A 12,626-nucleotide genomic window follows, 5' to 3' on the forward strand; every position below is an offset into this window, starting at 1 on the left:
CGCAACCCAAATCTGTGCGCCCGGGCTCCCCAGGTTCCTGCTCTAGTTGGGGATGAGGGTATCGCAGACCCGGATTCCGAGAGGAGGAGGGTCGGGTGGAGGGAGGGTGGGGAGCCTAGAGGAGTCCTCCCTTGGAGGTGTGCGACTGGGATGAATCTACCGGCCATCGCTCACCGGGCCGTGGGGTGCCTATTGGTGATGAGTTCAGGGGTATTCTCTGCTATAGAGTTCTAGACCAGCCTGGGTTAGGACAATGTTTCAAAAGGGAAAAAGGGACCCGTCATGGTGGCACACACCTTTCATCCCAGCACTCGGAGACAGAGGCAGGCAGATCTCTGGGAGATTCGGGTCAGCCTGGTCTACATAGGGAGTTCCAAGCCAGCTGGGGCTATAGGGAAACCATTTTCTTTCTCTTTCTTTCTTTCCGGACAGGGTCTTCCTGTAGCCCCAGCTGGTCTGGAACTGCTATGTAGACCAGGCTGGCTTCAAACTCACAGTGATCCACCTGCCTCTGCCTCCCAAGTGCTGGGATTAAAGGCCTGCACCACCACACCCAGCTGGGAAAACATTTCTTAAACAAACAAACAACAACAACAACAAAAGGAGTAAGATAGTTGGGGGTGGGGAAGGTGGTTGCCCCCTCAAACCTGACAACCTGAATTTGATCCCTGGGACCCACATTGTGGAAGGGAATAGAGAACTACTGCAAGTTGTCCTTTGACCTCCATATTTGTGTACACACACACACACACACACACACTCACAAAACAAATAGGGGTGGGGGCAACTACTTGCTGTGCAAGCATGAGGATATGAATTCAAATCCCCAGCACCCATGTAAAAAGCCAGGTGTGCTTGTAACCCTGGTGCTATGGAAGGGAGGTGGGGACAGAAGGAGCGCTGGGGTTCAGCTACCATCCCAGCTCCAGGTTCAATGACAGACCCTGCAGGACAGGACAACTGACACCCTTCTCTGGCTTCTGCTCCAGGCACACTCCTATACACACAAAATATGTAAAAGCAATTAAAAGGGAAGGAAAAATCGGTCTCAGTTGGCAAGCCTGGGCTCTGGTGCTGCCCCCTTCTGCCTTCAAATGTGTCCTGGACTAAGGTGATGGCTGGGAGGTTAAGAGTACTTGATACAAAATCATGGTACTGGAGTTCAGATCACTGTACTGATTAATAAGCCCCTCTGGGGCGGCTCCAGAGACATCCTCAGCTCCAACCTTGGGCCTGGAGGGGTTGGGACGGTTTCTAAGACATAAATAAGGCTGAGGAAATGGCTCAGTGGGCAAAGCACCTGCAGTGCAAGCCTGAGGACCCGATTCGAGTCCAGACCCACGTGAAAAGCCATGCGTGGTGGTCATGTGTGTAATCCCAGCGCTGGGAAATCAGAGACAGGAGGATCCATCAGGCTCGATGCCCACCATAGCCTAATAGGCGAGCTCCAGGTGCCAGTACAAGCCCTGTCTCAAAAACATAAGGTGAATGGGGCCCGCAAGATGGGTCAGTTAAGTGAAGGTGCTTGTCGCCAAGCTTGATGACTTGAGTTGCATCCCTGGGTCAGGATGGAAGGAGAGAACTGTCCTTTGACCTGCACGCACATACACAAACAAATAAATGTAAAAATATGGTGTACAAACCCCGAGGAACGACACCCGGAATTGGACCTCTGGCCTGCCCACACATTCACGCAACTGTGCACCTAACACACACTCGTGGGGGGGGATGGGGGGGACACGACACGGGACACGACAGCAATAGGGGAGAATGTACCTAAGTCCCTGAGGCTTACCTGGATGATGCGCCCCAGATACCACCCAGCACCCCAAAATAAAACCAGAAGCTAAATAATTATGCTAGCTTCTTTTATTTTTTTACTTTTTTTTTTTTTTTTTTAGTCTTTTTGAGACAGGGTCTCCCTGTAACCCCAGCTGTCCTGGAACTCACTATGTAGACCAGGCTGGCCTTGAACTCACAGAGATCTGCCTGCCTCTGCCTCCCAAGTGCTGGGATTAAAGGCGTGTGCCACCGTGCCCAGCTGCTAGCTTCTTTTAAAAAGATATTTTATTTAATGTGTATGAATGTATTGCTTGTATGTATATAAATGCACGCTGGTCATGCAATGTTCATGGAGGTCAGAAGATGGCATTGAATTCCCTGAACTGGAGTTAGAGACTGTTGTTAGCCACCATGTAGGTGCTGGGATTCAAACCCTGGTCCTCTGTAAGAGCCACTAGTGCTCTTGACCATAGAGCCATCCCTTCAGTCCCTATGCTAGCTTCTAAGTTCAACACTGGACTGGATATGATATGCCTGTCACTGGGTGCTCCACTAAGCCTGCTGTGGTCCCTGTCCAGCTGTCACTCCTGAACCCCATCCCTCCCCCTCTCCCATCCCCTGTCCTCTCTCCCCGTTTCTTCCCTCCCCTCTGCTTCCCTTGCTTCCTTCCCGTCTTTTCCTGTACCTTTTCCTCCTCTCCCTCCTCCCTCCTCTCCCTCCCTCCCTCCCCCCTCTCCCTCCCTCCTTCCTCTCCCTCCGTCCCTCCCTCCCCACTTTCTCATCTTAGTTTCTTTGACTGCTCTTGAGGTTTCTATAGCCAGCTTGGCTTCCCAGTAGTCACAATGATCCTCCTGCCTCAGCGTCCTAAGTGCTGGAATTACTGTCTTGAACTACCTTATACAGCTCTTAAAATGATTGGGGAGGGGGTGCTGAAGAGGTGGCTCAGCGGTTAAGAGCACTGGCTGCTCTTGCAGAAGACCAAGATTGGAGTCCCGGAACCCACATGGCAGCTAACAACTATCTGTAGCTCCAGTCCAAGGGATTTGATGCCCTCTTCTGACCTCCTCGGGCATTGCATGACACGGGTGTACTTACCTACACGTAGGTAATACATGCATACACATTAAATAAAAATAAATAAATCAAAAAATTGAAGAAAAAAATTTTAATGATTTTTTGGGAGCAGAAATGCTGAGGACTGAGCCCAGTACCCTGGTGGATTCTGAACCCGCAGTCTCTTACACACCTTGGCTCCAACCTCTCTTGTCTCCCAACTTGGCACTCTTGACTGTTCCCTCCTCTGACCTTTCTCCATAATCCCAGCTCCCTGCACCCCTCCTTCCTGAGCAGGCTGTTATTGTCTAGTGAGCCTCCCCCAAAGTGTGAACTAGAAATGTACTATTGGGACAGGGTAGAGGTAGACAGGATCTCATGTAGCCCAGGCTGGCCTTAAACTTGCTATATAGCAGAGAATGGCCTTGAAATCCTGCTCCTTTTGCCTCCACCCAGGTACTTGGATGACAGGTGTGTGCCATTACATGCGGCTGGAAGGTGAGAGCGCTGTGACGGGAGAGGAAGGAATCACCAGCTTACTCTCCTCTTACCTTTCCATTCCTACCTTGTTTATGTGGCATTGGGGATCGAACCCAGTGTCTCATGCATGCTAGCCAAGCATCTACCAGCTGAGCCACATTCTCAACACCACATAAACCAGGCATACAGTAATTGATGCAAACCTACTGTGCTGGACAGCTTTAGTGTCAACTTGACACACCTGGGTTGAGGGAGCCTCAATTGGGGACTTGCCTCCATAGGACTGGCCTGTGGCCATGTCCATGGGGCACCTTCTTGATTGCTGAGTGATGTGGGAGGGCCCAGCCCACTGTGGGTGGTGCCACCCCTGGGCAGGTGGGCCTGTGTTGCATAAGAAAGCAGGCTGAGCAGGGGTCAGGGGATCAAGCCAGTAAGCAGCATTTCTCCATGGCCTGTGCTCCAACTCCTACCTCCAGGTTCCTGCCCTGAGTTCCTACCTTGGGCTCCCGGATGAACTGTGACCTGGGATATGTAAGCTAAATAAACCCTTTCCTCCCCAAGTTGGTAGTAGTCAGAGTGTTTTGCCACAGCAATGGAGAAACAAACTAGGACAACTGCCATACCAAAATCTGGGAGATAGAGGAAGAAGGATCAGAAATTCAAGGTCATCCTCAGTTGCAGAACAAGTTTGAGGCCAGTCTGGATTATATGAGACTGTCTCAAAAACTAACAGGGTCTACAAGATGGCTTAGCAGGTAAAGGTGCTTCCCACCTAAGCCTGATGGACCAGAGTTCAATCCCTGGATCCACACAGTGGAAGGAGAGAACTAACTCCTGCAAGTTGTCCTCTGACCTCCACACTCATGCCCATACACAAATAAATGCAGAATAATAACAAAACAGCCAGGCATGGGGGTGCACACCTTTCATCCCAGCACTTGGGAGGCAGAGGTAGGTGGATCTCTGTGAGATACAGGTCAGCCTGGTCTACATAGTCAGTTCCTAGCCTGTCAAAAAAAAAGAAAAAAAAAAAAAGAGAATGCTCAGTGGTTAAGAGCACTGACTGCTCTTGCAGAGGGCCTGGGTGTGAATCCCAGCACCCACATGGCAGCTAACAACCATAACTGCAGTTCCAGGGAATCTGACAGCCTGCTGTCCTCCGTGGGCATTGCACGACACGGGTGCACTTACCTACATGCAGGCAATACACCCATACACATAAAATTATAAATAAAAATGTTTTTAAAAATAAAATTTTTTGGTCTTTTTGAGACAGGGTCTCCCTGTAGCCCAGCTGACCTGGAACTCTCTATGTAGATCAGGTAGCCTCGAACTCACAGAGATCTGCCTGCCTCTGCTGGGATTAGAGGTGTGCGCCACCATGCCTGGCTACATAAATAAAATATTTTTAAAAAGAACAGAAAGCAGGCAAGAAAAGAACGGAAGAAGGAACGAAGGAGAGAAAGAGAAGACAGGAAAAGAAAAGCTCATCTGCCTGTAAGGACTACAACTTCCGGCATGCAACCTGCTATGGCCGGTGTCCCCTTGCAGTCCTCAGCCGGTCGATCGGTTGTCTCGGCTTCTCGTCACACTGTATCCTGGCTCTGATTAGTCGAAGTTTCTGGGCGTTCCCCTCCTGCAGCCGGGTGTGCGGTGTGCTACCGGCGCCGACATGGTGAGCAAGAGCTGGGCCTGCGCGGCTGCGTCCCTCCGCGGACGGCCGGAGATGTGTCTGCGTCTGGCCCGAGCCGAGAGAGGGATAAGGGATGGGGGCGGGGGGGGGACCTCCAAAGGCTGAAGGACTGGTGGGGGACTGGAGGTGGGTGCCCTTCCAGGCTGGTGTGCAGGAGGGCTCTGGGGATGAACTGAAGCCTGGATTGCAACAGGCTTTTTCTGACAGGCCTCATGTAGCCCAGGGTGGGCCATGAACTCCTGAAGTAGCTGAGGATGATCTTGAGCAGCTCTTGATCTTCCTGCCTCCACCTCCCAAGTGCTGGGTTGACATTCATGCCCAGATTTCATTTTTTAATGAGAGCAGCTCACCCTGTAGCCCAGGTTAGCTACATTTGCAGCAATCTTGTCTTAGCTCCTAAATGCTGGGATGAATGACAGGTGCTCCCCACTGTACTCCAGCCTGCTCCTCAGCAAGCTGCTGACTGGAGGTGGGATGATGACACTGTGATCTGCCAATGAATGGTCCCCAACCGTGGTGTGTCGAGGTCTGTACCTTTGTACTGGGGTCATGCTGGCCTGAACCAGTGATTTCAATTACAACACCCAGTGTTCATAGTACAAGCCTGTCAGTAGCATGGTGTGTCGAGGTCTGTACCTTTGTACAGTGATTTCAATTACAACACCCAGTGTTCATAGTACAAGCCTGTCAGTAGCACTGCTGGGTTTCCAGACCAGTCAGGTCAGAGCCTGTGTCAAAAACAACCAATCCACTGGGCATGGTGGCACAGACTTGTCAGCCCAGCACTCTAGAGGCAAGAGGGTCAAAAGTTCAAGGCCGTCCTGGGCTACAAGTGAATATCAGGCCAACCTGGGTTACATGAGACCTTGTCTCAAACAAATGAACATACATTTTGGCAAGGATTGTGGTCCCCTCAGATGGAAAAGAAAAGCTGCTGGAGGCACCCCAAAGTTCTGATATGAGAGAGAAGGGGAAGGGGCCCTAGGAGAAAGAGTGAGGCCATGGAGAGGCAGTCCACTGCCTTGGGAGGGCTGAGGTGGACCCACCGTGGGGTCCTAGAGCCCAAAATGTTCAACTTGTGCATGGGGAAAGTGCATTTGAAACTCTAACCTTGTTTTATTTATTTATTTATTTATTTATTTATTTATTTATTTATTTATTTATTATTTTTGGTCTTTTTGAGACAGGGTTTTCCTGTAGCCCCAGCTGGCCTGGAACTCACTATGTGGACCAGGCTGGCCTCAAACTCACAGAGATCCACTTGCCTCTGCTTCCCAAGTGCTGGGATTAAAGGCTTGCACCAGCACGCCCGGCCCTGACCTTGTTTTATTACTGAGAAAAGATTTCTGGTCTCAGTTTACCCATGATGGGCCTACAGACAATGCCCTTTTAGTCTGGTTGATTTAATTTAGAGATGACCTTATGACCTCATGTAGCTCAGGCAGGCTTGAAACTCACTTTGTAGTCAGGGATGACCTTGAATGCCCTCTCCTCCTGCTTCAGCACTCCTGGGTGCTGGGATGGTGTGTGTGGCACCACACCCAGTTTGTATGATGCTGGGGATAGAACCCAGGGATTTGTGCATGCTAGGAAAATACTCTACCAATTGAGTCACACCCCCAGTCCTTTAATTTCCACTTCTTTATTTTTGATTCTTGGAATTGACCCCAAGGATAAGGCCACATTCTACTACTGAGCTACGTACCCAGCCCCAAGTCAGTTACTGTGTAGCCCAGGCTGGCCTCAGACTCAAGTTAATCCTGTTGCAGCCTCTCATGGGGACTGGCAGGTGTGTGCCACCACCTCCCACTCATGGATTTTTTTTTTTTTTTTTTTTTTGGGCCAGGGCCTTTCTTTAGCCCCAGCTGTCCTGGAACTCACTATGAAGCCCAGGCTGGCCTTGAACTCAGAGAGATCTGCCTGCCTCTGCCTCCTGAATGCTGGGATTAAAGGTGTGCACCACCACACCCAGCATGGATTATTTTTAATGATTAATTTTATTAAAGTAATTGTTACCTCATGTTAGTTGATTATCACATCATAATACTGGTAGACAGCTCTCCCAACACAATACATAATGAGATAATTACTGAGAGCAAATTAGTGCTTACTGGATTCAAGCAGGAACCAACATCAGCTTCTGACTGAAGGTGTGTGAGCTGAGTTCCGAGTTGTTGCTTACCAGGTTGTAATGCAGGGCTGAGAATGTGGCTCAGTGGGTAGAGTGCTAGCCTAGCTTGTGGGGTGCTGAGTCTCACAAGATGGACTCACAGTGTGGACTCCAGTCTCACCCTAGTCATCTGCAAGATGCCACCCAAGCTGGGAGACACACCCTCCCCCACCCAGCCTAGCTTTGCTATAAATAGCCTGGGTTTTCCAGAGGGAGCATGTAACCAGGCTAGAGCTGCCTTCGTGTCTTCTCCCCCAGGCGGTCCTTGGTGTGCAGCTGGTGGTGACCCTGTTCACTGCCACCCTCATGCACCGGCTGGCCCCACACTGCTCCTTCGCGCGGTGGCTGCTTTGCAATGGCAGGTGAGTCCAGCCCTGGCACCGGTGGGGGGAGCCCATGACCAAGCCCCTTGGGGGGCCCCAGGTCCCGTCTTACCAGGTACACTGCTTTTTTTGTTTGTTTTTGGTTTGGTTTTTTGAGACTACCTGTACCTTCAGCTGACTTGGAACTCGCTAGGTAGACCAGGTTGGCCTCCATCTAAGAGCTCCACCTGCCTCTGCCTCCCAAATGCTTGGGGTCAAAGGTGTGGGCTACCACACCCAGCTTGTTTTCTTTAAAAATTTATTTATTTATTACTTTTATGTGTATGTGTGTATTGCCTGCATATATGTAAGTGCATGCACCTGTGTTGTACAGTGCCCGTGGGGGACAGAAGAGGCCCAGAATTTGAGCTATGGACAGTTTTTAGCTGCCATGTGGGTGCTGGGGTTCGAACCCAGGTCTTCTGCAAGAACAGCCAGTATTCTTAACTGCTGAGCCATCCTTCCAGCCCCATTGGCTTTGTTTGTTTGAGACAAGTCTCACACTGTAGTCCAGGCTGACCAGGAATTTGTGGCAATTCTCCTGCCTCTGATTCCCATCCATACACACTCAAAATTTTTTAAAATGGGCTGGAGAAATGGCTCAGTGGTTAAGAGCACTGGCCGCTCTTGCTGAAAACCTGGATTCAGATTCCAGTACCCACATCGTGGCTAACAACTGTCTGTAACTCCATTTCCAGGATATCTAATGCCCTCTTCTGACCTCTGCAGGCATTGCACACCACAGGTGCACTTACATACAATTGCACTCATACACATAATATTTAAAAATAATTTTTAAAAATTATGTGTATTGGGGCTGGAGAGATGGCTCAGCGATTAAGAACACTGGTTGTTCTTGCAGAAGACCTGGGTTTGAATCCCAGCACCCACATGGCAGCTAACAACGGTCTGTAACTCCAGTTCCAGGGGATCTGACAGCCTCTTCTGTCCTCCGTGGGCATTGCACGACACAGGTGCACTTACCTACATGCAGGAATACACACATACACATAAAATAAAAATAATAAATAAACTCTTTTTTTAATTATGTATATTGTATGTGTGGGGGCATTGTGCCTCTGGGAATTTCAGAAGCACTGGATCCCCTGGAGCTGGAGTTACAGGTAGTTGTGAGTCACCTGACATGGGTGCTAGAAACCAAATTTGGTCCTCTGCAGGAACAGACAGTGCTCTTAAACAATCATCTCTCCAGTGCCCTCCTCCACCCAGCCTCTTATAATCCATCTCTCTCCTTTTTCCCTGTTTTGGTGTCTGACCCTGTCTGAGAATATGGTGAAAGTGGTTCTTGGCCCTAGAAAAATGCACAGGCCTGAAGAGAGCTTACCCACCCATTTGGGGTGTCCCGGACGCCTCAGCCTCTTGAGACTAGGTTGGTTCCCCCCACCACATGTCCCCAGAATCCCCCTGGCTGTGGCTACCTCCAGCTACCCTGGACCACTGTCACATAGGGGTCATCCCTTGGCGCAGCTCCAGCATGGCCCATGCCTCATGCTGCCAACCCAAGCTTTCCTAACTGCTGTCCTAACCCACAGTCTGTTCCGGTACAAGCACCCTACTGAGGAGGAACTTCGAGCTCTGGCAGGGAAACCGAGGCCCAGAGGCAGGAAGGATCGGTGAGTGGTCCTTACCCTGTCTCCTTGGAGCCCAGGCCTAGACAGCAGACTCCTGCCCAGGGACAGGCCTCGTTCCCACCTGGGGTTCCAGGCTCTGGGACATGGGCATGTCTCCCCTATTCCCATGCTGCTCTGGGCACAGGTGCATGAATGGGCCACAGTTAGCATCATGTGTTCCTGGCCATTTGCTTCAAGCTGTCCCTATGGCCAAGCTGTCCACACCCCTCAATGTTGCTGACGATCTTTTCCAAGCTGGCTCTATCTGAGTTTTCTCAGAGGCCCAGAGGTCTCCCCCGGCCTCTTCATTGTCCCCATGTCCCCAGGTGGGCCAATGGCCTTAGTGACGGGAAACCATTGTCAGTCCCCCGAGATGCCCCTTTCCAGCTGGAGACCTGTCCCCTCACCGCTCTGGATGCTCTAGGTAAACCCCAGCCCTGGTCCTGATCATCCCCAGCTGCCCAGGGGGGCTTTGGGTCAGGGCTCAGTCTGGGTGGGTGCAGCCAGCCTCTGAGCCAGTGTGCCCTGCAGTCCTGCGCTTCTTCCTGGAGTACCAGTGGTTCGTGGACTTTGCGTTGTACTCGGGAGGTGTGTTCCTTTTCACCGAGGCCTACTACTATGTGCTGGGCCCCACTAAGGAGGTCAACATTGCTGTGTTCTGGTGCCTGCTCACTGTGGTCTTCTCCTTGTATCCTTCCTAGGGGAGTGGGAGGCAGGAGAGTGGGAAAGAGGCCTGAGTTTCTCCGTCCCCCCAACTTGGTGTCTCTATGATCATGCAATCACCCATTGTGCCACAAACCAGCCTCCCAAGTGCTGAGGTGACATGTACATTGCCATGGTCCACACCCAGCTTCGTTTTTTGTATCCCCAAGACAGAAATGGATGTAGGTGGGTAGCCCTGCAGGGGCCCTTTAGGGTGGGCTCATCTTTGACATCCAGAGTGATAGAGGGGGCAGCTTGCTGCAGGCCACCTCATCCTCTTCCCCAAACCTAGCACATTCTTTGCATCAAAGCAAACCAGGAAAGCCTAGAGTCAGGGACTGGCAAAGACTTGTCCCTTTCCACAGAGAGCAGAGACCTAGGTGTGACTCTGGGAGCCCTCAAGGTCTATTCAGTTCCCCCAAGCACATCATTTGGCTAGCAAGTGCTCAGAATATGGGGGACACTTCAAGGTTGAGCCCTGAACTAGGGCTGAATCTTATCAATGTTCCTGACCCAGGCAATGGTTGGGTCACTGTTATCTAAAATCATGTGCAATAGCAAGGTGGAGTGGGGGAGGGGAGCAGAGGGAGGTGGGGATGTTGGGGTGGTGTTGGCACACATCTTTAATCCCAGCACTCAGGAGACAGAGGCAGGTAGATCTCTGTGAGATGGAGGCCAGCCTGGTCTACATAGAGAGTTCCAGGCCAGCTAGGGCTACAGAGAGATCCTGTCTTAAAAAAAACCCCAACAAAATAAAAAAACAAAAACAAAACCCAAAACCATGTGTAGAATGCCTTGTGCATATGAACTTGGGTAAGAAGGTATACTAGGGTGGATGTGGCTAAGTGGTAGCCCCCAGGTTCCATTCCTAGCTCTGTTCCCCAAAGAAAAACATTGCTTTGGTAGTTTGAACACTGAACATTGAAATGCTACCTCCACCTCAGCCCCACCCTCATTAAGCCAAGCCTTCGGTCCCCATGACGATTTCTGATTAGCCACAGGTCACACCAGGCCACCTCCCACTGAACAAGCACCAAATATCCCACACCCCAAACTCAGTCTCCAGGTGCCCCAAAGCCAATTCTTTTTTTCTTTAATATTTTAATTTTATGTGTATGAGTATTGCCTGAATGTATATAAGTGCACCCTGTCATGCAATTCCCATGGACGTCAGAAGAGGGCGTCAGATCCCCTGGAACTGGAGTTATGAATGGTTCTTAGCCACCATGTGGGTGCTGGGAATCGAATCCCAGTCCTTTGCAAGAACAGCCAATACTCTTAACCTCCGAACCATCTCTCTGTCCCTCCAAGGCTAATTCTTATGGGGTTGTTTGTACCCTGGAGTCGGGGGTCCAGGGAGGGCCCCACCTTTGTTCCTGGCCTCCTTAACTCCTCCCCCAGTAAGGTGTTTCTGACTGTGACCCAGCTGTACTTCAGTGCCAAGGAGGGCGGTGAGCGCTCTGTGTGCCTTACCTTCGCTTTTATCTTCCTCCTCCTGGCCATGTTGGTGCAAGTGGTTCGTGAAGAGACCCTGGAGCTGGGCCTGGAGCCAGGTAGCAGTGGGTCCCAGCCCAGGTCCCCCCATGGGTGGAACTCATGTTAGGCACCGAGATGCAGCCCCTACACAATTATTTTTCTGTGTGTGTGTGTGTGGTATATGCACACCTGTGTATGGGGGTGCATGAGCCCATGTTGAGGGCAGAGGAGGGTATCAGGTATCCTGCTCTGCCCCTCTCTCCATATTCAGTTGAGACAGGGTCCTTCGGTGAACCTGGAGCTTGGCTGCGGCCAAGCCAATCTTCCTGTCTCTGCCCCGAACAGGTCGCACACAACCAGCCAGCAAAAGTTCTTACCCAATGAGCCATCGGCCCAGCCCTTTCACGCTGCACAATTTTTTTTTTTTCTTTTGAGACACAGTCTCACCATATAGCCCAGCTGGCCTGGAACTAGTGACCACCCAGCCTCACACTCCATGCGCTGGGTCCACAGGCATGTGCCACCCCCCATAGCTGGCTGTGTCTCTTCATAGGGGTACTTGTATCCACACTAGTCTGTCCCCTGCCCAGCATCCCTAGTGTTTAAAGTGGGGTAGCCTGGCAGGTATGAGGTATGAACGTCCAGTGGGTATAGGTGGGAATCCTCCATCATCTTCCATTTCTCTGGGGGAACCTTCAGTCAGAAAGACATCCCAGAACCTGCTTCTTCTAGACAGACCCCAAACATCCTAGTTCCCACCACTCCCAGTGTGCCACAGTCTAAATACATGTGTCCACTAATTAGGTCAGAGCTGGCAACTGGGGATCCAGCCTTTAGTACAGGAGCCTTTGAAGAGGGGACTCTTCCTATCCAAGCCATGAACTCATGTCGCCTGTATGGTGACCCTTGGTCTGACTTCCTTTGTCAAATCCCACATAGATAGAAGTGCCCATTTCTGAAGACCTTAGGTTCTGAGCTTACTTTTTGTTGGTTTTTGTTTTTGCTGACTGTTTATGATTTCCATGTGCTTGGCAGTACTCTCCATGAACTGATATCATTCTGCTCTTGATTTGTGGAAATCTTGGAGCCTGAATTGAGGGCTCTGTGCATCAGGTAGAGCTCTGGTTTTCTCCTACTGGCACCCTTCAGTCAGTCCACATTCCTGGTGGGATCTAGGAAGGGATCAGTACTCTGTTCCGAGTCACCAGCTCACTTAGGGAGTGTCTGCCTGGTGGGATCTATTTCTTTGCTTCTTTTCAAGTTTATATATATATATA

The 12,626-nt window shown here is 50.8% G+C and overlaps 1 protein-coding gene across 3 annotated transcripts in view; it reads left to right on the forward strand.

Moving 5' to 3' along the window:
• Positions 1 to 4,856: 4,856 nt before the first annotated feature.
• Positions 4,857 to 12,626, forward strand: part of Tmem161a (transmembrane protein 161A) — an 11,471-nt gene continuing 3,701 nt past the window's right edge. Inside the window, exons 1-6 of one of the 3 annotated variants that reach the window (XM_008824493.2) lie at positions 4,857 to 4,990; positions 7,437 to 7,540; positions 9,094 to 9,174; positions 9,498 to 9,595; positions 9,703 to 9,859; positions 11,275 to 11,426. In XM_008824493.2, coding sequence (XP_008822715.1) covers positions 4,988 to 4,990; positions 7,437 to 7,540; positions 9,094 to 9,174; positions 9,498 to 9,595; positions 9,703 to 9,859; positions 11,275 to 11,426 — 595 coding nt within the window. In that variant the 5' untranslated portion in view covers positions 4,857 to 4,987. The remainder of the gene's footprint in view (positions 4,991 to 7,436; positions 7,541 to 9,093; positions 9,175 to 9,497; positions 9,596 to 9,702; positions 9,860 to 11,274; positions 11,427 to 12,626) is intronic. The other 2 variants (XM_008824492.2, XM_029559376.1) reach the window with 2 other exon arrangements.

This window comes from Nannospalax galili, unplaced genomic scaffold (assembly GCF_000622305.1).
Source record: "Nannospalax galili isolate Female #2095 unplaced genomic scaffold, S.galili_v1.0 scaffold529, whole genome shotgun sequence".
Taxonomy (NCBI): Eukaryota; Metazoa; Chordata; class Mammalia; order Rodentia; family Spalacidae; genus Nannospalax; species Nannospalax galili.